The 25,112-nt window shown below is 50.7% G+C and overlaps 1 protein-coding gene across 1 annotated transcript in view; it reads right to left on the bottom strand.

Annotated features, from left to right (window-relative positions):
- The window catches only part of sema4c (sema domain, immunoglobulin domain (Ig), transmembrane domain (TM) and short cytoplasmic domain, (semaphorin) 4C), a 100,033-nt gene that overhangs the window by 60,362 nt on the left and 14,559 nt on the right, over positions 1 to 25,112 (bottom strand). Inside the window, 1 exon segment of the mRNA XM_078428942.1 lies at positions 6,145 to 6,364. Within this exon segment, the coding sequence (XP_078285068.1) occupies positions 6,145 to 6,259 (115 nt within the window). The 5' untranslated portion in view covers positions 6,260 to 6,364.

Genomic DNA, 25,112 nt, shown 5'->3' with positions numbered 1-25,112 from the left:
CAGTCTATCCAGTCTTTCTTCATATGAAAGTCCCGCCATCCCAGGGATCAATCTGGTGAACCTTCTCTGTACTCCCTCTACGGCAAGAATGCCTTTCCTCAGATTAGGAGACCAAAAAGAGCATGGAAACAGGCCCTGCGGCCCACCGAGTCCACGCCAACCATCGATCACCCCTAAACACCAGTTCTATGTCATCTCGCTTTCTCATCCACTGCCTACACACTAGGGGGACATTTGCACAGGCTACTTGCACGTCTTTGGAACATGGGGGGAAACCGGAGGAAGCCCACCCGGCCACTGGGGGAACCCGCAAACTCCACACAGGCAGCACCCGAGATCAGGATCGGACCAGTCGGAGTAACCCGAAACGTCGCCCATTCCTTCTCTCCCGAGATGCTGCCTGACCTGCTGAGTTACCCCAGTATTTTGTGTCCACCTTCGAAACCAGGGTGTCTGGCTTTGTGAGGCAGCTGTACCCACCCTGCTGATGGAACAACAAAACCGGTTGGGTATAAGGTACAAAGGGCAGCACAGTCAAGTCAAGTCAATTATATTTGTGTAGCACATTTAAAAACAACCCATTCAACACAACATTAAAAACAACAAAGCCTACTGTGGTGCAGCGGTAGAGTTGCTGCCTTGCAGCGCCAGAGACCCGGGTTCGATCCTGACCACGGGCGCTGTCCGTAAGGAGTTTGTACGTTCTCCCCGTGACCAGCGTGGGTTTTCCCCCGGGATTTCCCGGCTTCCCCCCAAACTCCAAAAGACGTACGGGTTTGTAGGTTAATTGGCTCGGTAAAATTGTAAATTGTCCCTAGTGTGTGCAGGGTAGTGTTGGCGTGCGGGGATCGCTGGTCGGCGCGGACCCGGTGGGCCGAAGGGCCTGTTTCCGCGCTGTATCTCTGAACTAAACTGAAAGGCTGCTTGTTGCATTTCCAGCATGCAACGCACGTTTCACAAAGCCTGCTTTTGCGAGTGTATGTTTTCCTGCCACAATAAGAAGCAGATGTTTGGTGAGGAAGGCGTTTGACCTGGGTCTTGGTGCAGCTAGGACCGGGAGAGATCGGCCAAACACCTGCATTTGATCAGAGCTTTCCTGGTGTACCAGGTTCAGCGAGCGGCGCTGGGACTCAACGTGGAGCCCGGCTGCAGCGCGGAGAAGCACACAGCCCCTCACATAGTGGGTGGTAATCCCAGTACCGGCATCCCTGGGATCTCAGGGTTAACGTGCAGCCTCGTTAAACAGCAGCACTGGGGAAGGTGCAGGCCGCACTGAGCACAGGAGGCGAGGGGCAGGCAGTGTGTGAGGACATAGTGGGGGAGGGGGAGAGGGGAGAGAGAGAGAGAGAGAGAGGAGAGCGCGCGAATGAACAAGAGGCAGGGTAGAGGAGAGGAACAGAGGAGGGGGGGGGGCGAGAGAGGAGGCTCACCGAGTGAGAAGTGGGGAGGGAGGGGGGGATAGAGTGGGGGGGGGATAGAGGGCGGAGAGAGAGGGAAGGAGAGAGAGGAGAGGGGTGGGAGAGGGGAGGAGAGTGGGGGGGGGGAGAGAGGGGGGGATAGAGGGGGAGAGAGAGGGGGGGAGAGAGGGGAGAAAGGGGGAAGAGGGGGGGAGAGAGGGGGGAGAGGGGGGAGAGAGAAGGGGAGGAGAGAGGGGGGGAGAGAGAAGGGGGAGGAGAGAGGGGAGGAGAGGGGGGGAGGAAAGGGGGGAGAGAGGGGGGAGAGAGGGGGGAGAGAGGGGGGAGAGAGAGGGGAGGGAGAGAGGGGCGGGGAGAGAGGGGGGAGGAGAGGAGGGGAGAGAGAGATTGACAGAGGGGGGGAAGTGCATCTGGATGGGCAATTATGAAACGGCCTGGGTTGGGCTTTTAATGACCTTATCTGCTCCTAACGATGAACATATGTCTTACTAAATTGAACGAATACTGCCTCACACACCACATTGTGGAGTATTTGGGAGACGTCGTGGGTCTGCCCACCCACTGACCCCCCGGGAGTCAGATATACAGCGGCCTCTGCCTTGCATTGGACACACACACACACACACACACACACACACACACACACACACACACACACACACACACACACACACACACACACACACACACACACACACACACACACACACACACACAGACACACACACACACACACACACACACACACAGACAGAGGCAGACACACACACATGGGCAAACAAGACACATACACACACACAGAGACACAGGCAAAGACACACACACACACACACACACACACAGACACACACACTCACACACACACACACAGAGACAAAGACACACACATACAGACACACACACGCACACACACGCACACACACACACACGCACACACACACACGCACACACACACGCAGGCAAAGACACACACACACAGACACACACACGCACAGACACACACAGGCAAACAAGACACATACACACACAGACACAGAGGCAAAGACACACACACACACACACAGTCACACACACACACAGACACACCCACGCACACACACACATACACACACAGACACACACACACACAGGCAGACATACACACGCAGACACACACACACCAATCTCCACACTCACACCCCATTGCAGTCCCCAGAAGATTACATTGGTTGTGTGTAATTACAGCTTTGCAGTCTCTATAACTAGCAGAGGCACTCTGTAATTTACAAAGCTCCAAGAGATTAGGAACGTGACGCAAAAACAGATCCTCACTCAATTACACAGCAGTGCACTTTGGCGAGAGGCTAGGGGGATGGTTGTTGGCAGTTGGCGGTCAGGAGAGAATCCCCTCCCTCCCTCCCTTCCTTCTTCCTTCCTTCCTTCCTCTGTTAAGTTTGCGGTCCGCAACCAGTCGTTAACCCCCTGACGCTGGTGTGAGGGAAGGAACTGCAGATGGTGAGGGGGTTTACACCGGAGATAAGACACAGAAAAGGGAATGGGTGACATTTCGGGTGGAGAAGGAGGGTCTCGACCCGAAACGAAACGTCACCCATTCCTTCTCTCCAGAGATGCTGCCTGTCCCGCTGAGTTACTCCAGCATTTTGTGTCCATCTCTGTAGCTAATGCCAGAAGAGACCAGGGCAGAATGCAGTACAGTGGCATTTCAAGAACCCAGAGGAAATATTTTTAAGGTGAGGGGGGGGGGAGGGGTTTAATAGGAACCTGAGGGGCAACTTTTTTTTTCACACAAAAGGGTGGTGTCACAGGTATATATGGGTGCTCAAGAAGCCTTTCAGCACTGTGGCGTTCATCAGTCAGAGTATTGAGATAGACACAAAAAGCTGGAGTAACTCAGCGGGACAGACAGTATCTCTGGAGAAAAAGAATGGGTGATGAGACCCTTCGTCAGACTGACTGACGGTTTACAGAAGTTGGGAGGTCATGTTACAGGTTTAGACCACATCTGGAGCATTGTGTGCAGTTTTGGTCCCCTAAGTTGAGGAAGGACTCAATAGCAAGGCAGAGCAGCTTAGGTTCACGAGGTCAATCCCTGGGATGGCGGGACTGCCATATGAGGAAAGATTGGAAAGACTGGGCGTGTATTCACTGGAGTTTAGAAGGATGAGAGGAGATCTTATAGAGACGTATAAAATTATAAAAGGACTGGACAAGCTGGATGCAGGAAAAATGTTCCCAATGTTGGGGGAGTCCAGAACCAGGGGCCACACAGTCTTAGAATAAATGGGAGGCCATTTAAAACTGAGGTGAGAAGAAACCTTTTCACTCAGAGAGTTGTGAATTTGTGGAATTCTCTGCCACAGAGGGCAGTGGAGGCCAATTCACTGGATGAATTAAAAAGAGAGTTTGATAGAGCTCTAGGGGCTAGTGAAATCAAGGGATATGGGGAGAAGGCAGGCACAGGTTACTGATTGTGGACGATCAGCCATGATCACATTGAATGGCGGTGCTGGCTCAAAGGGCCGAATGGCCTCCTCCTGCACCTAATTTCTATGTTTCTATTCGTTCTATCAGACGTTGGCGAGGCCATATTTAGAGTATTTCGTTCAGTTCTGGTCAGCATGTGATAGGAAAGATGTTGTCAAGCTGGGAAGGGTACGGGGAAGATTGACCTGGAATGGAGGGCCAGAGCTACAGGGAGAGGTTGAGCAGGCTAGGACTCTAGACCTTGGAGCGCAGGAGGATGGGAGGTGAACAAAATCATGAGACCAACAGATCAATAAACGTGGATCGGTAAATCAGTAAAGAGTCTTTTGCCCAGAGTAGGGGAATGAAGAACCAGACGACATGGGTTCATGGTGAGGGGGGAAAGATTTAATGAGAACCTGAGGGGCAACTTTTTTTTTAACGCAAAGGGTTAGGTCCGGTTTCCTCCCACACTCCAAAGATGTACAGGTTAGGAGATTAATTGGCTTGGTATAAATGTATAATTGGCCCTAGTGTGTGTAGGATGGAGTTAGTGTGCGGGGATCGCTGGTCGGCGCGGACTCGGTGGGCTGAAGGGCCTGTTTCCGCGCTGTATCTCTAAATTAAACTAAGTCCAGCTCCACCAGCCTAACAGGCAGCACATCAGAGAGTGGTGAGTCTGTGGAATTCTCTGCCACAGAAGGTAGTTGAGGCCAGTTCATTGGCTATATTTAAGAGGGAGTTAGATGTGGCCCTTTTTGCTAAAGGGATCAGGGGGTATGGAGAGAAGGCAGGTACAGGCTACTGAGCTGGATGATCAGCCATGATCATATTGAATGGGCTCGAAGGGCCGAATGGCCTACTCCTGCACCTATTTTCTATGTTTCTATGTTTCTATCAGCACAGAAAATACACGTTCTGCAGTAAATTTAATTTACACTAGACCAAGTGGACCCGTTGGGCCCAAACCTCTCCTGCATTGGTGCAGCACCCTCTCCCCCCTCCCCTCCCCTCTTTCCTCAACCCCCCCCTCCCCTCTCCCTCTCCTCCCTTCCCCCTCCCCTCCTTTTAAACTTTAAAATGTGAATAACTTTAAAAATATAACACCGATTTCAATAAAACTACTTGCATTATCACTAAAGTGACAATGGTGAGTGAGGTGGGCCTAAAATTGTGGCGCTATCGTGCACCGTTTTGGCTGAAGTTCAGTCACAAACAAGATAACAAACGAGAGTTTTAGTATATAGATTTGATCTTTGTTTGCTCTATGTTTCTAGCAGTCCGTGGTGCTTTAGGGACAGGGGAGGGGGGATTATTATCCGGTCTCCTCTCGGTTGATCCGACAAAACAGACAATGCCTCAAGGCTCTGGAACCAAAGGAGGCCGGGAAAATCGGAGGTGGAGGTACACTTGTGCACAGAGAGCCCAGCGGCGACAGTGGAGAGGCCGGCGCCGACCGGCGGACGAGAACGGACCACGTGGGAGTGGGGACGCAGCAGCCAGGGCGAAGGAGCAATGGAGGAGCCAGAGTGGGGGGACCTTTGTGAGGGAGGGGGGGGTGAACAATGTAGGACCCAGGTTGGTGGGGAGGGGGGGTTGGGAGAGAGGACAAAGGGGGGCCTGGTGTGGGGAGGACCGCTGTGAGGGTGGGGGGGGGGGGAGAACAATGGAGGACCCAGAGTGAGGGGGACTGTTGTGAGGGAGGGGGGAGGATGAACAATGGAGGACCCAGGTTGGCGGGGAGGGGGGGTTGGGGGGAAAACAGAGGAGGGCCTGGCGTGGGGAGGACCGCTCTGGGGGGGGGGGGGGGGTAGTGCGGAACAATGGGGACCCGGAGTGGGGACCGCCATGAGGGAGGGGAGGGAAGAACAAATGGAGGATCCGGAGTGGGGGGGGGGCGCTGTGAGGGAGAGGGGGGGAGAACAATGGAGGACCCAGGTTGGCGCGGAGGGGAGAGGGAAAACAAAGGGGGATCCAGGTTGGCGGGGAGTGGGGGGGGGGGGAAGAACAATGGAGGATCCGCATGTGGGAGGGGGCTGTGAAGGGTGGGGGGTAAGAGCAATGGAGGACCCAGGTTGGCAGGGAGGTGGTGGGGGGAGGTGGGGAAAGAACAAAGGGGGACCTTGAGTACGGATATTTTGTGACTGTCGGTGCCCTTTATGTGGCGGCCATTCGCATACCTTGGGTATGCCAGCAAAGAGTTTCACTGTGACCCATTTTCATCCATCCATTCATTCATTCAGCGTTCCGATGGCCCTTTACTCACCGTCGTGCGTCACGGTCTTGCGTGGCAGCGTGTTCCAGTCGCTGGCCCCGGCAAACTGAAGCAGCAGCGCGATCGCCGCGTGGCAGAGCAGGGGGCTGGCGGCGCCGCCCGCCATCTCTCCCGATCCCGCGACTCTAGTGGCGTCTTCGGACCTCCCGAGTTCGGGGGACGGGCGGGAGGCAAACGCCGAGGCCCCGGCAGCTGTCAACAGGCTCGGGATCTGCGGAGGAAGAAACAGGTGGGTATATCAATGCAGAGAACGCGAGGGGAAAGGCAGGATGACCAGCTGAATCCCGCACACAACATTTCCTATCAAGGACAGACACAAAAGTGCTGGAGTAACTCAGCGGGACAGGCAGCATCTGTGGAGAAAAAGGACATGTGTGACGTTTCTGGTTGGGCCCCTTCTTCAGATTATTATCGACCTTTGATTAATAACTTTTATTTATAAACCTTTCTATTCGTTGTCACGTGTACCGAGGTACAGTGTAAAGCTTATTGGTGCATGCTATCCAGTCAGTGAAAGGATTACAGATGATTACAATCAGGTATCACAAAATGCTGGAGTAACTCAGCGGGTCAGGCAGCATCTCTGGAGAGAAGGAATGGGTGACGTTTCGGGTCTCGAATGAGCGGGGATGGGGAATCTACCAGCACAAGAGCAATTCATTCAGCCTGCCATCCCTGTACTAGCTCCGTGACAGAGATGCCAAATTAGTCCGATTTCCTTCCACATTCCCACAGCTCTGAAAATGCTTCCTTCTCAGTAATATTACACAGACACGCACACACGCACACACGCACGCACACACATCCTGATAATTACTTTCAAAACTGCTTTCAATTCCCTTTCAGGAAACAGAACGTCGCGGTGGCGCAGCGGTAGAGTTGCCGCCTCACAGCGCCGGAGACCCGGGTTCGATCCTGACTACGGGCGCCGTCTGTACGGAGTTTGTACGTTCTCCCCGTGGGTTTTCTCCGAGATCTTCGGTTTCCTCCCACACTCCCAAGACGTACAGGTCTGTAGGTTAATTGGCTTGGCATATATGTAATATTGTCCCTAGTGTGTGTAGGGTGGTGGTACTGTGCGGTGGTAGTGTGGTAGTAGATCTGTGATGACCTGTAACGTTCAGAGAAAATTCCCAGTGCACCCCGTCCACAGACATTGCTTTCCTCTAACCAAGCACACTGTCAGAACTGGAAGTACCCGTCAAATGCACATTAATCTTCTCAGCTCTGAAAGGGAACAAAGGGTCAGCTTTTATCGATTCCCACGCTGGTTTAGTTCAGTTTATTCATTTTAGAGATACAGCGCGGAAGAAGCCCTTCGGCCCACCGAGTCCGCGCCGACCAGCGATCCCCGTACACTAACACAATCCTACACGCACTAGGGACAATTGCCAGAGCCAATTAACCTACAGACCCGTATGTCTTTGGCGTGTGGGAGGAAACCGGAGCACCCGGAGAAAACCCACGCAGGTCACGGGGAGAACGTGCAAACTAGGTACAGACAGCACCCGTAGTCAGGATCGAACCCGGGTCTTTGGCGCTGTAAAGCAGCAACTCTACGGCTGCGCCACTCTGTTGCTCCTTTGTACAACCAAGTAGCAATGAATTCATTGATCACAATATATTCCATTCAAGGTTCTCAGAGTATTCCAAGCAGTTTGGCAACTGAGAAACTCCTGTCCAAATCCAGCAGCAAGCAGCGAACTGCAGGAGACTGGGGGGAGTCAGTGCCCAGCTAACCCATACCTTCTATAGCACACACGCGCGCACACACGCACGCACGCACGCACGCACACACACACACACACACACACTGCAGTTTTCACACTGAAAATACCATTTGGTGGTCTTAGGAGTCTGTGTGCATGTTGTATATATATGTCTGTGTGTATGTGTGTGTCTCTGTATTACGTATATGTGGGTGTTCCAAATGAATGTGTGTGTGTTCCATATATGTGTGGATGCTATATGTGTGTGTGTGTGTGTGTGTGTGTGTGTGCATATGTGCATTATATGTGTGTGCGTTGTGTCTGTGCATGCACATTATGAGTGTATGTGTGTGTTCCATATGCACGTGCATGCGTATGTTCTAATATAGTAATGTGTTCGTTATATGTGTATGCGCGTGCCGTGTGTGATGTGTATGCACATTGTGAATGTGTGTTCTATATATATGAATGTGTGTGCACTATATATATATATATATATATATATATGTGTGTGTGTGTGTGTGTGTGTGTGTGTGTGTGTGTGTGTGTGTGTGTGTGTGTGTGTGTGTGTGTGTGTGGGCGTGTGTGTGCGTGTATACATTGTGTGTGTGTGTGCATGTATACATTGTGTGTGTGTGTGAGTGTGGGTGTGTGTGTGTGAGTGTGGGTGTGTGTGTGTGTGTGTGTGTGTGTGTGTGTGTGTGCACGTACTAAATAGTTACCTCACACACTCACCAGGCGTGCACTAGTGGACTTGTCACCATTAACTGCTCCTACTGGCAAAGTTGTGAGCATCAGAAGCACGTTCTTCTGCCTCCAAGTCCCTCAGATGGAATGGGCGGCAGAGGCAGAGCCAGTCAGAGGTGCTGGCTAACAGGCAGGAGTGGTGGGCTCTGCCAGAGACCGCCCCGACGCTTCATGTCTGTCACAACTCCCCGCTGAGCAATCAAACACGAACCCTCAGCAGTGAGATCACTCCGATCATTAGACCGCTCGCCCTCTGCATTTCCCCCGAGGAAACTATCCCCCTTGTTGGCATGACGTGCTGGAGATAAATGAGATCATGGCCTGTCACCACTTACATCACCTCTGCAGTTTCTCCAAACTATCGCGTGTGCTGCAAACAAACCTCCTAGCCCGTCGCAAGATGCTGGAGTACCTCAGCGGGACAGGCAGCATCTCTGGAGAGAAGGAATGGGTGACGTTTCAGCTCGGTAATGACGTCGCCAATTCCTTCTCTCCAGAGATGCTGCCTGTCCCGCTGAGTTACTCCAGCATTTCGTGTCCATCTTCGGTTTAAACCAGCACCTGCGGTTTAGTCAGTCAGTCAAGTTTATTGTCACGTGTACCGAGGCACAGTGAAAAGCTTTTGTTGCGTGCCAACACTCAGCCGAAAGGCAACACGTGATTACATTCGAGCAGTTTACAGTGTAGAGAAACATGATAAGGGAATGCGGAATGAGAAAATGCCCAACAAGGTTCACTGAGCAAGTCCTCGTTCCTTGCAAACGCTGTCCAAGTGGTGCAGTCAAGGCACTAGACTTTATCAAGTTACCAAACTCTGGTGGCGCGGTGGCGCAGCGGTAAAGTTGCTGCCTTACAGCGCCGTAGAACCTGGTTGGATCCTGACCACGGATGCTGTCTGTACGGAGTTTGTACGTTCCCCCCGCGGGCTTTCTCCAGAATCTCCGGTATACTCCCACGCTCCAAAGACGTCCAGGGTTGTAGGTCAATTTGCTTCGGTAAAAAATCTAAGTTGGCGGCACGGTAGCGCAGCGCCGGAGACTCAGGTTCGATCCTGACTACGGGTGCTGTACTGTAAGGAGTTTATACGCTCTCCCCATGACCTGCGTGGGTTTTCTCCGAGATCTTCGGTTTCCTCCCACACTCCAAAGACGTACGGGTATGTAGGTTAATTTGACTGGGTAAATGTAAAAAATTGTCCCTAGTGGGTGTAGGATAGTGTTAATGTGCGTGGATCGCTGGGCGGCGCGGACCCGGTGGGCCGAAGGGCCTGTTTCGAAATTTTTTACAGACAGTATCTGTAGTCAGGATCGAACCTGGGACTCCCCTTCCAGGTACAGAGATACATAGAAAATAGGTGCAGGAGGAGGCCATTTGGCCCTTCGAGCCAGCACCGCCATTCATTGTGATCATGGCTGATCATCCACAATCAGTAACCCGTGCCTGCCTTCTCCCCATATCCCCTGATTCCACTATCCCCTAGAGCTCTATCTAACTGTCTTTTGAATTAAATCAGTAATTTGGCCTCCACTGCCTTCTGTGGCAGAGAATTCCACAAATTCACAACTCTCTGGGTGAAAAAGGTTTCTTCTCACCTCAGATTTAAAGGGCCTCCCGTTTATTCTTAGACCGTGTGGCCCCTGGTTCAGGACTCCCCCAACATCGGGAACATTTTTTCTGCATCTAGCTTGTCCAGTCCTTTTATAATTTTAGACGTTTCTATAAGATCCCCTCTCATGCTAAATTCCAGTGAATACAAGCCCAGTCTTTCCAATCTTTCCCCATATGACAGTCCCGCAATCCCAGGGGTATTGGATGAACACAGTCCACTCTTCTCTGGATGAACACAGTCCAAGTCCAGCCCATTTGCAAACTCAGAGTGCAGGGACTAAGGCGAGGACAGTTGGCTTGAAACCTCTCCTGCACCCCATATCCATGTTATAATACAGTGACTGGGGCAGTACATCTCCAAGCGAGGTCTCACCACGGCAAGGTAACATAGAAACATAGAAAATAGGTGCAGGAGGAGGCCATTCGGCCCTTCGTGCCAGCGCCGCCATTCATTGTGATCATGGCTGATCATCCACAATCAATAACCCGTGCCTGCCTTCTCCCCATATCCCTTGAATCCACTAGCCCCCAGAGCTCTATCTAACTCTCTCTTAAATCCATCCAGTGATTTGGCCTCCACTGCCCTCTGTGGCAGAGAATTCTACAAATTCACAACTCTCTGGGTGGAAAAAGTTCCTTCTCACCTCAGCTTTAAATGGCAATTTTAAATGGTACAAATAGAAACTTCCACGTTACAAATGTGTTAATCCGAAGTGGATATGTAAACCTGCTCTGCAACTTTTAGGTATGTCTGTGTGTGTGCGCGTTTATGCACGTGTGTGCGTGTGTATATCTGGGTGGGTACCTCTGGCTGTGGGCGTCAGTGCCTCTTGTGTGCACGCATGTCGATGTGTGGGGACACAAACTGTGTGGAACTCAGCGGGTCAGAAACATAAACACAGAAAATAGGTGCAAGAGGAGGCCATTCGGCCCTTCGAGCCAGCACCGCCATTCATTATGTTAAGAATAAGGAGTAGACCATTTGGCCCTACGAGCTGGCACTGCCATTCAGTATGTGTAAGAAAATAACTGCAGATGCTGGTACAAATCAAAGGTATTTATTCACAAAATGCTGGAGTAACTCAGCAGGTCAGGCAGCAACAGTCTCGACCCGAAACGTCACCCATTCCTTCTCTCCTGAGATGCTGCCTGACCTGCTGAGTTACTCCAGCATTTTGTGAATAAATACCTGCCATTCAGTATGGATCATGGCTGATCATCCAGAATCAGTACCCTGTCCCTGCTTTCTCCCCATACCCCCTGAATCTGTTATCCCTAAGAGCTCTATCTAACTATCCCTTGAATACATCCAGTGAATTGGCCTCCACTGCCTTGTATGGCAGAGAATTCCACAGATTCACAACTCTCTGTGTGAAAAAACTCTTCCTCATCTCAGTCCTAAATGGCCTACCCCATATTCTTAAACTGTGACCCCTGGTTCTGCACTCCCCCGACATCAGGAACATTTTTCCCGCATTTAGCCTGTCCAATCCCTTAAGAATTTTATATGTTTCTGTAAGAACCCCTCTCATCCTTCTAAATTCCAGTGTCAGGCTGTATCTCTGGAGAAAAGGACGAGGTGACGTTTCGGTTCGAGACCCTTCTTATCCCAATGGTTTTGTTCGTCTATCCAATTTTGAAACCTAATTATTTAATGGATGCCACAAACCAGGACATGCCTTTATCCAGCTGGTATATGCGTAAGATAGAGTTAGGAGGGATATGGGCCAAATGTGGGCAGGTGGGTCTGGTGTAGATAGGGCATCCTGGTCAGTATTGGCAAGTTGGGCCAAAGGGCCCATTTCCATGCTGTATGAAACATAGAAACATAGAATTTATTTAGAAAAGAATAGAATAGAAACATAGAGATAAATTGGAGGAACACCATCTCATATTTCGCTTGGGCAGCTTACACCCCAGCGGTATGAACATTGACTTCTCTAAATTCAGATAGTTCCTCTGTCCCTCTCTTTCCCCTCCCCCTTCCCAGTTCTTCCACTGTCTTCCTGACCCCCACTACATCCTATCTTTGTCCCGCCCCCTCCCCTGACATCGGTCTGAAGAAGGGTCTCGACCCGAAACGTCACCCATTCCTTCTCTCCCGAGATGCTGCCTGACCCGCTGAGTTACTCCAGGATTTTGTGATACCTTCGATAGAAACACAGAAAATAGGTGCAGGAGTAGGCCATTCGGCCCTTCGAGCCAGCACCGCCGTTCAATATGATCATGGCTGATCATCCAAAATCTCCCCATATCCCTCGATTCCTTTAGCTCGAAGAGCTAAATCTAACTCTCTTTTGAAACTCTCTCTTGAGGACTCTAACCCTACTCTGCAATATCTCAATAAGGACAAAGAAAAGCTTCTTAAAGTGACTGTGAGTGTGGAACGCATTCAAAATGAGGCCTCTGGACTCCTGTGATATAACTCAGTGAGATCTCTGGAGCAATTGCAGACTGCTAATGCAAAATTAAGATGATGTAATTGAGGGCAGGCTCTGATCTAATCCACCGTCAACGTGTCAAGGGGACTGGGGGGTGAGACTCCACTGGGAACCGTTCAACATAATAGAGAGTGTCAGCAGTTTAATGAGACGGGCTAGCTCTGAGTTATGCGCACGCACATCTGTGTGCGTGTGTACGCATGCACGCGGACACGCGCGCAAGGGCTAAATAGAGACTAGAAAATGACAACCCACGCAATCAAAATAGCTCTCAGGAACTTGCCCGAGGGTGGTGAATCTGTGGAACTCATTGCCACAGAAGGCTGTGGAGGCCAAGTCAGTGAACGTATTGTTACGGCAGAGATAGACGGATTCTTGATTAGTACGGGTGTCAGAAGTCATGGGGGGAAGACAGGACAATGTGGTTAAGAGGGAGAAATAGATCAGCCATAATTGAATAGCAGAGTAGACTTGATGGGCCAAGTGGCCTAATTCTACTCCGATTCCTTATGACCTTTAGACTTCAATGCAGCACGCTACGGGTGCTGTCTGTACGGAGTTTGTACGTTCTCCCCGTGACCTGCATGGGTTTTCTCCAAGATCTTTGGTTTCCTCCCACACTCCAAAGACATACAGGTTTGTAGGTTAATTGGCTTGGTATGAATGTAAAATTGTAGGATAGTGTGAGGGGATTGCTTGTTGGCGCGGACTCGGTGGGCCGAAGGGCCTGTTTCCGCGCTGTATCTCTAAACTAAACAACACTGTAAAAAAAAACAGGGGCTGAATGGTGGTGCCGGCTCAAAGGGCCGAATGGCCTACTCCTGCATAGATGTTTCTTTGTTTCTACATCGGTTCGACTCGACAAACATGGGCGAAAAGCAATCTAAACACTGCCATAGGTCTGGATTCCAGCTAGGCCGTAATTATTTCACAAAGGCTGAACTAATACTCTTGAATTTGAAACGCAACGTCTTATTAATAACCTTTCCTTCCTGTTCGTACCTGCTTTGGCACACGTTTATAGAGAATTATTCTGGAGCACATCCAACAGCACACAGCCACACACAATAGAGAACAAAAAAAACACCCTCTCGTTTGAAAACACGGCCTGCAGCTCATGAAAACAAACCTTCAGGGCGAGGATTGGTCTTTAAACATTATTTCCTGAAAGTGTTTTGTCGTCCGAAGTGAGTAGACCCGTACACTACAGAGTCAAGGCACTCACCCCACCAAGACCCTACCCAAGTCGTGCATTTGAATACTATTAGACCCTTTGAGATTTTTCTCCTTTCACTTTTGAAGCTTCTTTTCGAATATAATTTCCTTGGCAGCGGGTCCCAGATCATATCTCAGCGAGTCGTGTCAAACAACATTTTTGTTTCTTCTCCAGTATGTGGGCAGGCCTAATGTTCACTATGGAGAACGTGCAAACTCCACACAGACACACAGTGGCGCAGCGGTAGAGTTGCTGCCTCACAGCGCCAGAGACCCGGGTTCGATCCCGACTACAGGATGCTGTCTGTGCGGAGTTTGTACGTTCTCCCCATGGATTTTCTCCGGGTGCTCCGGTTTCCTCCCACACTCTAAAGACGTACAAGTTTGTAGGTTAATTGACTTGGTGTAAATGTGTGTTGGCTTGGTGTCACTAGTGTGTGTGTGTGTGTGTGTGTGTGTGTGTGTGTGTGTGTGTGTAGGGCAGTGTTAAGTGTGCTGGTCGGTCTGGACTCGGTGGGCCAAAGGGCCTGTTTCCGCGCTGTATCTCTAAACTAATCTAAAGCTAAACCTCCTGTGGAACTGCTGACGGCAGATCCTCGGAAGATACTGTTCTTTCCCAGCCTTTAATGTGAGTTGCCAGTGGGGGAGATAAGCAGTCCCTCGGGCTCCTGGCCAGAGTTCCCACAGTCCTGTAAGTGGCTCTGACGTGGGCTGGGTCATTGGGGGCCTGTGGCCGAGAGGAGGGCACTTTGCACGGGTTCCAGCCGGTCGGTGCCGGCAAATGCAAGCACCGAGCCAGGCCCAAACGACTCCAGTCCAGTGTTTACATTCCACCCATCCTTCCTTGTCTGATTGTATCACAACAAAGTTAACTCCCTTTCCCTGACAGACGCTATCAAACTTCTCCTTAAATGCATCTGTACTTCCCGCCTGAACTGTTCCCTGTGGGAATATCTCCCACTCTCTTGCCTCTGGCTTCATAGTTTAGTTTAGTTTAGAGTTACAGCATGGGAACAGGCCCTTCGGCCCACCGGGTCCGCGCCGACCAGCGACCCCCACATTTTAACACTATCCTACACACACTAGGGACAATTTTTACATTTACCAAGTCAATTTACCTGCATGCTTTCTCCCAGTATCCCTTGATTCCATTAGGCCTACGAGCTCTCTCGAACTCTCCCTTGAATATATCCGGTGAATTGGCCTCCACTGCCTTCTGTGGCAGAGAATTCCACAGATTCACAACTCTGGCTGAAAAGGTTTTTCCTCATCTCAGTCCTAAATGGCCTATCCCTACCATTCGGCCCTTTGAGCCAGCACCGCCATTCAATATGATCACGGCTGATCATCCACGATCAGTGCCCCGCTCCTGCTTTTTTCCCCCATATCCCTTGATTCCGTTAGCCCTCAGAGCTCTATCTAACTCTCCCTTGAAAACATCCAGTGTATTGGCCTCCACTGCCTTCTGTGGCAGAGAATTCCACAGATTCACAACTCTCTGGGTGAAGAATGTTTTTCCTCATCTTAGTCCTAAATGGCCTACCCCTTATTCTTAAATAGTGACCCATGGTTCTGAATATGTTCTGGTTCCCCAACATCGGGAACTTTTTTCCTGCATCTAGCCTGTCCAATCCCTTAATAATTTTATATGTTTCTATAAGATCCCCTCTCATCCTTCTAAATTCCAGTGAATATTAACCCAGTTGATCCATTCTTTCATCGTATGTCAGTGCAGTTTTGCTCTTCCCCCTACACTGGTCGAAGATGTATGTGTAGGGGTTGCCAACTTCCTCACTCCCAAATAAGGGACAAGGTGACGTCACCGCTCCGCGCCCCACGTGACCTCACCCAGCCAGCGGCCATGTGCTCCCGCTCCACCAATGGTGGCCACCCGGGCCGGGAGGTGGGTTGCTATGCAACCTCCGTTAGGCGGCTCCCGGGCCTACACTGTCTGGGCCTACAGCGCCCCCCCCGGCCTAGTGTCCGGGCCTACAGCATCCAGGCCTACAGCGTCCGGGCCTACAGCGCCCCCCCCGGCCTAATACAGGACAAGGGCGGTCCCGTACGGGACGCACCAATTTAGCCCAAAATTCGGGATGTCCCGGCTAATAGACAATAGACAATAGGTGCAGGAGTAGGACATTCAGCCCTTCGAGCCAGCACCGCCATTCAATGCGATCATGGCTGATCACTCTCAATCAGTACCCCGTTCCTGCCTTCTCCCCATACCCCCTCACTCCGCTATCCTTAAGAGCTCTATCCAGCTCTCTCTTGAAAGCATCCAACGAACTGGCCTCCACTGCCTTCTGAGGCAGACAATTCCACACCTTCACCACTCTCTGACTGAAAAAGTTCTTCCTCACCTCCGTTCTAAATGGCCTACCCCTTATTCTTAAACTGTGGCCCCTTGTTCTGGACTCCCCCAACATTGGGAACATGTTTCCTGCCTCTAATGTGTCCAATCCTCTAATTATCTTATATGTTTCAATAAGATCCCCCCTCATCCTTCTAAATTCCAGTGTATACAAGCCCAATCGCTCCAGCCTTTCAACATACGACAGTCCCGCCATTCCGGGACAGTTGGCAACCTTACGTATGTGTGAGATTCGACTGATCACTGCATCTGCATATCGTGGGTCAGTTGAGTTTATCTCGGTCCCACGTGAATAGGAGAGGGGGGGGGGGGGGGTCTTTAAGCGGAAGCACAAGACACACAAAGAGACGTAACCACAGTCTGCTCGATGAGGTGGCCACTCGATGGGAGCGACACATTCCGTCCACTTTACAGAATCACCAGGGACACGAGAGACTGCAGATGCAACAACCTGGAGCTAAAACCAAACTGCTGGAGTCCTGATGAAACGTCGGCGATGCCTCTGCCTCCTCAGATGCTGCCCGACCCACGAGGTTCCTCAAGCAGGTTGTTTTGTTTTAAATCAAAACACTGCATGATTTTAAAGGACTTTTTAAATTTAAATTTAACCTAAATTTAAACATTGGGAAAGATAACTTCAAGGGTGGCACGGTGGTGCAGCGGTAGAGCTGCCTTACTTACACAGCGCCAGTGACCCGGGGTCGATCCTGACTACGGGTGCTGTCTGTACGGAGCTTGTACGTTCTTCCCGTGACAGCGTGGGCTTTCTCCGGGTGCTCCGGTTTCATCCCACTTTCCAAAGACGTGCAGGATTGTAGAGTTAATTGGCTTCTGCAAATTGTCCCTCGTGTGTAGGGTAGAGCTAGTAAAGGGGGTGGTCGCTGGTTGGCACGGCCCCAGTGGGCTGAAGGGCCTGTCTCAACGATGTATCTCGAAACTAAACTAAATATAACAAGTCCATCGGGAGAGGAGGGGTCAGCTGGCAAAGAGTACACAGGACATCCTACGCGGTAAATCCCTTCCCATCCGACCAGCACGTTGCAGTTTGTTGTTAGCAGTTAGACAGAGGCAGCCAACAAGGAGATGGTCATTCCAACAAAACCTGACCTCAAACTCACCTCACCAAACTACTTTCACGTGCGGTTTCTGTTTGGGTTGCCAACTGTCCCGTAATAGCCGGGACATCCAGTATATTGGGCTAAATTGGTTTGTCCCGTACGGGACCGCCCTTGTCATGTGTTAGGCCCCGGGGGGCGCTGTAGGCACGGACACTGTAGGCCATGGGGCCGCTGTAGGCCCAGAGGTTGTGTAGCAACCCGCCTCCCGGCCCGGGCAGCCGCCATTGGTTGGGTGAGGTCACGTGGGGCGCGGGGCGGTAACGTCACCTTTTGTCCCTTGTTTGGGAGTGAGAAAGTTGGCACCCCTATTTCAAGGTGCGGTTTCGGTTTCAACCTCCTCCAGCGCTCAGCTCTCTCCCCATCCCGAAAACGCTTCCACTTTTCCAACGGGGCCTCGCTGAGGGTCGTATTGTGCGAAACAGTGGATTGCTCCTGGAGTCGTGGGAGCCTGACACGAGCACGGCCTCGACGGCTGGATGGTCCTGCAGCAGCCTGGGGCTCGGCTAGGCCGGGCGCCCCTCCAGGAGGCCGAGCACGTGGACCGCACGCGGCCCACAGCGTTGGAGGACACCACAGCTACCACTGCGATACACTTGTACTGGATCCGAGATGCTTACCTAATATGTATCTAAGTGCTTATGTACAGTGATACTTGTACTGAACTGTGTACAAACAATGGAATGTCACTGTACCTCGGTACACGTGACAAATAAGGTACCGTACCATAGCAGTGGGCTAGAAGTGATTACAAATCAACTCTGTTGTTATTAAGGGCAAGGGTCCCCACTTAGTCACCCCGGCAGCTCTCATTGCCTCAGATGCTTCTGGCTTCCTGCCTGCATCCTTACATTTAATTAATCCATTAAGGAGATTGGCCAAACAGGTCGATAAAAATAAAATCTGAGTTTAGCCCAGGTTGATAAGATTAATGTCTCTGTCGTAGGTTAGAGCTCACTTCGAAGCCAGCACAGGCAATCATATTGTGTACTTGTGCAAGAAGGAACTGCAGACGCTGGTTTACCCTGGCGAGAAGGAATGGGCGATGTTTTGGGTCGAGACCCTTCTTCAGACTGGTTAGGTATAAGAGACAGCTTACGAGGTTGTTGTGATCACGCAAGAATCTACATCGGCGAGACCAAACGCAGGCTCGGCGATCGTTTCGCTCAACACCTTCGCTCAGTCCGCCTTAACCAACCTGATCTCCCGGTGGCTGAGCACTTCAACTCCCCCTCCCACTCCCAGTCTGACCTTTCTGTCATGGGCCTCCTCCATTGTCATAGTGAGGCCCGCCGGAAATTGGAGGAACAGCACCTCATATTTTGCTTGGGCAGCTTGCAGCCCAGCGGTATGAACATTGACTTCTCTAACTTTAGATAGTTCCTCTGTCTCCCCCTTCCCAGTTCTCCCACTGTCTTCCAGTCTCCACCTATATCCTTTCTTTGTTCCCCCCGCCCCCTGACATCAGTCTGAAGAAGGGTCTCGACCCGAAACGTCACCCATTCCTTCTCTCCCGAGATGCTGCCTGACCCGCTGAGTTACTCCAGCATTTTTTGATACCTTCGATTTGTACCAGCGTCTGCAGTTAGAATACTGTGTTAGATGCTCAGACCTTGCTTAGTTGTTGAAGCTCCAAGCTGGTGCATTACATGGTGGCCATTGGTATGGCTTCTTCCGTGTGCAGGAACGAACTGCAGGTATGTAGGAAGTAGGGTTGCCAACTGTCCTGCATTAAGCCGGGAAATCCTGTGTTTTGGGCTAAGTTAGTTTGTCCTGTACAGGACGGGACCACCCTTGTCTCGTATTATTAGGGTTGCCAACTTCCTCACTCTCAAACAATGGACTAGATTTTTTTTTAGATTTAGAGATACAGCGCAGAAACAGGCCCTTCGGCCCACCGGGTCCGCGCCACCCAGCGATCCCCGCACATTAACACTATCCTACACCCACTAGGGACAATTTTTACATTTACCCAGCCAATTAACCTACATACCTGTACGTCTTTGGAGTGTGGGAGGAAACCGAAGATCTCGGAGAAAACCCACGCAGGTCACGGGGAGAACGTACAAACTCCGTACAGACGGCACCCGTAGTCAGGATCGAACCTGAGTCTCCAGCGCTGCATGTGCTGTAAGGTAGAAACTCTACCGCTGTGCCACAGTGCCGCCCTAAGGGTGACGTCACCGCCCCCCGCGGCCCACGTGACCTCGCCCAGCCAGCGGCCACGTGCTCCCGCTCCACCAATGGCGGCCGCCATTGGTGGAGCGGGAGCACGTGGGCCGCTGGCTGGGCGAGGTCACGTGGGGCGCGGGGGTGTTGACGTCACCCTTTGTCCCTTATTTGGGAGTGAGGAAGTTGGCAACCCCTGGTAGGAAGGAACTGCAGATGCTGGGGTTTAAACCGAAGGTAGACACAAAATGCTGGAGTGACTGATCAGTGCGTTCACGGAAAGAGAGCCCCTGGTACTTCGTGGGAACTGCTGGTAGCTGGAGTGCCTCCCGAACAAGATGGATAATGTTTTGATTCTAGTGTTTTGATAAGAAATCTTTTTTTTAAAAACCTTAGGAAAAACAAAATAATGGAGATAAAGATCAAACAAAGAGTTGGGTAGAGAGCAAGTCCCCTGACAAGCACATGGGGGGCCTCTTTTCGCTTGCAGCCAGTCTAAGGTCAGACGCAGAGTGAAGTTTCAGCGCTTAACTTGAAGCACGTGATTATGAAAGGGGTATTTTGTTGAACAGCCTTCAAATGTGCTCCAAGTCAGCACAGGGGTGCAATCAAAGATAAGGCACAAAGTGCTGGAGTAACCCAGCGTGTCAGGCAGCATCTCTGATGGGTGACATTTCGGGTCGAGACCCTTCTCTGAACAATCTGAAGAAGGGTCTCGACCCGAAACGTCACCCATCCTTTTTCTCCCGCTGCCTTTACCCGCTGAGAGTGACTCCAGCATTTTGAGTCTATCTCCAATTGCCCTATTGCCATTGGGTCTGTTAATGGTCACTATCCTACCATAGAACAGCACAGCACAGGAAAGGGCCCTCCAGCCCACAATAACTGTGTGGGACTAGGGTTGCCAACTGTCCCGTATTAGCCAGGACATCCCGTATTTTGGGCTAAATTGGTTCGTCCCGTACGGGACCGTCCTTGTCCCGTATTGGGCCCGGGGGGCGCTGTAGGCCCGGACACTGTAGGCTAACGGAGTGTGTTTGGGGAGCGGGGCCGAGGGTGTTCGCCTAACAGAGGTTGCATAGCAGCCCGCCTCCCGGCCTGGGTGGCCGCCATTGGTGGAGCAGGAGCACGTGGCCGCTGGCTGGGTGAGGTCACGTGGGGCGTGGGGCGGTGACATCACCTTTTGTCCCTTATTTGGGAGTGAGAAAGTTGGCCACCCCGAGTGCTGCCCGTATGGTGTTTGTACGTTCTCCCCGTGACCACGTGGGTTTTCTCCGGGTGCTCCGGTTCCCTACCACGCTCCAAAGGTTTGTAGCTTAATTGGCTTCGGTAAAAATTGTAAGTTGTCCCACTGTCATGTAGGATAATGTCAGTGTACGGGCCTGCTTCCACGCTGTACCTCTAAAGCAAAGATACTAGAGGAGCAAGATGGACCACTCCGTTGAAATGGCCTACACTGAAGTGTAGTACGCAAAGGAGCGTAACGTCCGCCATTTTAGTAAGCAAAACCCGCCATTCGCTATGCCTCTCGCAGTGTAATCAGTGTTTTGGGGGAACAGTATGTGTGATGATACCATAAAAATGCAGAATAGATCTCATCTATCAATTCACAGGTTTTTGTTATTTTGCTTATTAAATGTTTGTGCAAGTTTCTGCCTACTAAAATGGCGCCGTGACGTACTACGGTTTTTAGGGTCGAGTGGTCTATCTTGCTCCTCTAGTATCTTTGCTCTAAACATCTTTTTTAAACTTTGCAGGGTGGAATCTCAGACCCTGTGCTCACGTGTAAATCTGCATTTTTCTGTATCCAGCCTTCCTGATCCAAGCTCATGATTCATCCCCACAAATCTTCTGACTTTTTTGTTTTGCAAGAAGCAATCAAACGCCTGATTAGATTCATCCCTGACTTAATCTTGCCTTTGACATTTATTAAATATTGACTGAATTATTATCCGGTTGGACATATCAAATATTCACGCTGTACCCGAGCGCATCAGGACTGACCGAAACAATTACTGCACTCAGAGATTGATAAAAGGTTCTTATTTAATTTCTTGCTTGTTTAGCTGTGCGCCCCCAACCCAATCACCCTTGAGCCAAGTGCCACGAGATCAAGCAGAACAAGTCAAGAGTGTTCCATTGCAGTCCGTGCCGAAATGGAACAATTACATTCTTCCTGGCAGCAGCATAATGGGTCTATAAACGCAATCCTCAGAGCAATATATAATAAAATAAACAAAGTTCTCTAAACTTAAAGAATCAAGAGTCGATCGATAGTGGTTTACTGTTATATGTCCCAGACGGAACGATGAAATTGTTACGCAGCAGCACAACAGAATATCTAAACACGGTACACTGTAAACAATATCATAAACGAGAGGAAAAATATAGATATATACACACAGAAACAAACAATAATATCTCAAAAAGACAATATTCTCTGCCACAGAAGGCAGTGGAGGCCAATTCACTGGATGCATTTAAAAGAGAGTTAGATAGAGCTCTAGGGGCTAGCGGAATCAAGGGGTATGGGGAGAAGGCAGGCACGGGTTACTGATTGTTGATGATCAGCCATGATCACCATGAATGGCGGTGCTGGCTCGAATGGCCAAATGGCCTCCTCCTGCACCTATTTTCTATGTTTCTATGATAGGACTAGTGTACGGGGTGATCACTTGTCAGCGTGGACTTGGTGGGCCTCAGGGCCTGTTTCCCAGCTGCATCTCTGAAAGTAAAACAAAACAAAGCCCGATGTCCAAGTACAATGAAGACGGTTCATGGTTTGAAGTTTTCTTGGTGTTTTGTGGTGTTCAATAGATCGATGGTGGTTAGGAAGAAGCTGTCCCTGAACCTGGAGACCAGAGTTTTCAGATTCCTGTCCCTTCCTCCCGAATGAAATGAGAGCGTGGCCAGGGTGGTGTTGGTCATGCTGGCTGCGTGTTTGAGGCATTGGCCCAGTGTGGGAGCTGGGAAGTACAAGGGAGTCCGTGACACATGTGTGGGCTCATCTATCTGACGTTTCAGCTGCATAGGAGTGGTTAATACAGCTGCTGTGCACATCTGTCCGAGCCCAAAGTGGTCTGATGGAAAACAGCACAAGAGAGTAGGCGGCACGATGGCACAGCGGTAGAGTTGCTGCCTTACAGCGCCAGAGACCCGGGTTCGATCCTGACTACGGGTGCTGTCTGTGCGGACCTGCGTGGGGTTCCTCAGAGATCTTCGGCTTCCTCCCAACACTCCAAAGACGTACAGGTTTGTAGGTTAATAGGCTCGGTATAAATGTAAAAACTGTCCCTAGCGTGTGTAGGGCAGTGTTAGTGCGCGGGGATCGCTGGTCGGCGCGGACTCGGTGGGCCGAAGGGCCTGTTTCACCACTGCATCTCTTAACTACACTGAAAGGTTAGTTGTAAGTAAGCAAGGGTCTCGGGGTGAGACCAGAGAGGGAACACAAGCCACTCACTCACTGATTGCTTGCAGGGTTCACCAACACAGTGGCCTATTGTTTCATGTCTCTCCTTGCATCAAACTGTTAACTGTACAAAATGGCGGCCGCATAAACTCTAAGATACTTGCAGTATTGGCCCTAGTGCGTGTGGTGTGTAGGGATCGCTGGTCGATTCGGACTCGGTGGACCAAAAACAGCCTGTTTCCGCTGTGTATCTCTAAAACCATGGGTCTGTGCACTTGAGCACATCCGTGTAACTGGTCCACGCCGGCCTCTGGCAGCGGATTCGAGACCCTCACCACACCCTGGGTGAAGGCAGTCTCTTCCCTCAACTCCCCTCTGATCCTCTACCAATTGCACAGCTCCTGCAACTCTTTGTTTGTTGGTAGGCAGACCCAAAACGTCACCCATTCCTTCTCTCCAGAGATGCTGCCTGCCCCGCTGAGTTACTCCAGCATTTTGTGTCCATCTTTGATTTAAACCAGCATCTGCAGTTGGATGTATTCAAGAGAGAGTTAGATAGAGCTCTCCGGGCTAACGGAATCAAGGGATACGGGGAGAAAGCAGGAACAGGGTACTGATTTTGGATGATCAGACATGATCATATTGAATGGCGGTGCTGGCTCGAAGGGCCGAATGGCCTACTCCTGCACCTATTTTCTATGTTTCTAGTGTGAACAGATGATCGATGGTCGATGTGTGTGCGTGTGTGCGTGTGTGCGTGTGTGTGTGTGTGTGTGTGTGTGTGTGTGTGTGTGTGTGTGTGTGTGTGTGTGTGTGTGTGTGTGTGTGTGTGTGTGTGTGTGTGTGTGTGTGTGTGTGTGTGTGTGTGTGTGTGTGTGTGTGTGTGTGTGTGTGTGGATCGCTGGTCAGTGCGGACCTGGTGGGCCGAAGGGCCTGTTTCTGCGCTGTATCTCCAAACTAAAATAAACTAAGAACATGGATAGGTGACGATTTGGGTGGAGACCTTTGTCAGACAGGCCTGGGAATAAAGTTAGCTCAGGAGAGAAGGAAGTCAAAGTTTCTGGTTTCGAAACAAAGATGAAATATGATAGCGTAGGAGGAAGGTTTAAACCAGCTTGGTCACGCAACACAGAACAAACAAGGGACTTTCAAAGGGCACTAGATTCATCTGTTGGAGATCAGCTGTGATGTCAGTATCAACCGGGAAATCAGTTTTCCAACATGAGAAAGCTGGAGGCAGGAACGTCGGGATGTGAGCAATGATGCAGAAAGAGCGAGTGTTTTGGAAAATGTTCCCCACTATTCCTCTGTCGGCAAGGCTACATAAGTACCGTGTGGCTGTGTGTCAGGTTTCTGGGCCGGCATCTATTACCACAGTTAGACACAAAAACCTGGAGCAACTCAGCGGGACAGGCAGCATCTCTGGAGGGAATGAACGGGTGACATTTGGGGTCGAGACCCTTCTTCAGTCTTAACTCTTCGGTTTAAACCAGCGTCTGCAGTTCCTTCCTGCGCTTCTATTACCACAGTTGGAAACTAGACAAGCACCAGCGTCGGAGTGTCGTTTCCTCCATGCAATTACTAAACCAACAGGGGTATGTTCAAGAGGAATCTTTCCCGTGGAGATACCAGCTCGACAACTCCGACTCTCGTACATCTGAACTATTATTAGGACTTTAATCCGTGGAGCGCAGGAGATTGGTGTAATCTTGTGAGAGGTGGGCACAATTATGATGGGGATAGGTAGGGCGAATGCAGAGTCTTTTGCCAAGGGGTAGGGCAATCAAGAACCAGAGGGGGAACAAAGACAACACAAAGTGCTGGAGTAACCCAGCATGTCAGGCAGCAGACTGAAGAAGAGTCACGACCCGAAATGTCACCTATATACTATATATATATTATATACTATAAACTATATACTAAAACCCTCGTTTGTTTGTTTGTTTGTTCCTGAACGGTTCACAATAGCGCGACAATTTTAGGCCCACTTTACTCACCGTCGTCCCTTCGGTGCTAATGGAAGACATTTCATTGAAATCGGTGTTATATTTTTTAAGTTATTCACATTTTAAAGTTTAAATCTATCTCCTAGGGAGGGAGGGGAGAGGGAGGTAAGGTGGTGGAGGGAGGGAGAGGGGAGGGAGGAGGGGGATGGAGTAGCGGGAGCGGGGA

The sequence above is a fragment of the Rhinoraja longicauda genome, chromosome 36 (genome assembly GCF_053455715.1).
Source record: "Rhinoraja longicauda isolate Sanriku21f chromosome 36, sRhiLon1.1, whole genome shotgun sequence".
NCBI lineage: Eukaryota > Metazoa > Chordata > Chondrichthyes > Rajiformes > Arhynchobatidae > Rhinoraja > Rhinoraja longicauda.
The sequence above is the reverse complement of the archived record's forward strand: the minus strand, read 5'-3'. Positions and strand labels throughout refer to the sequence as shown.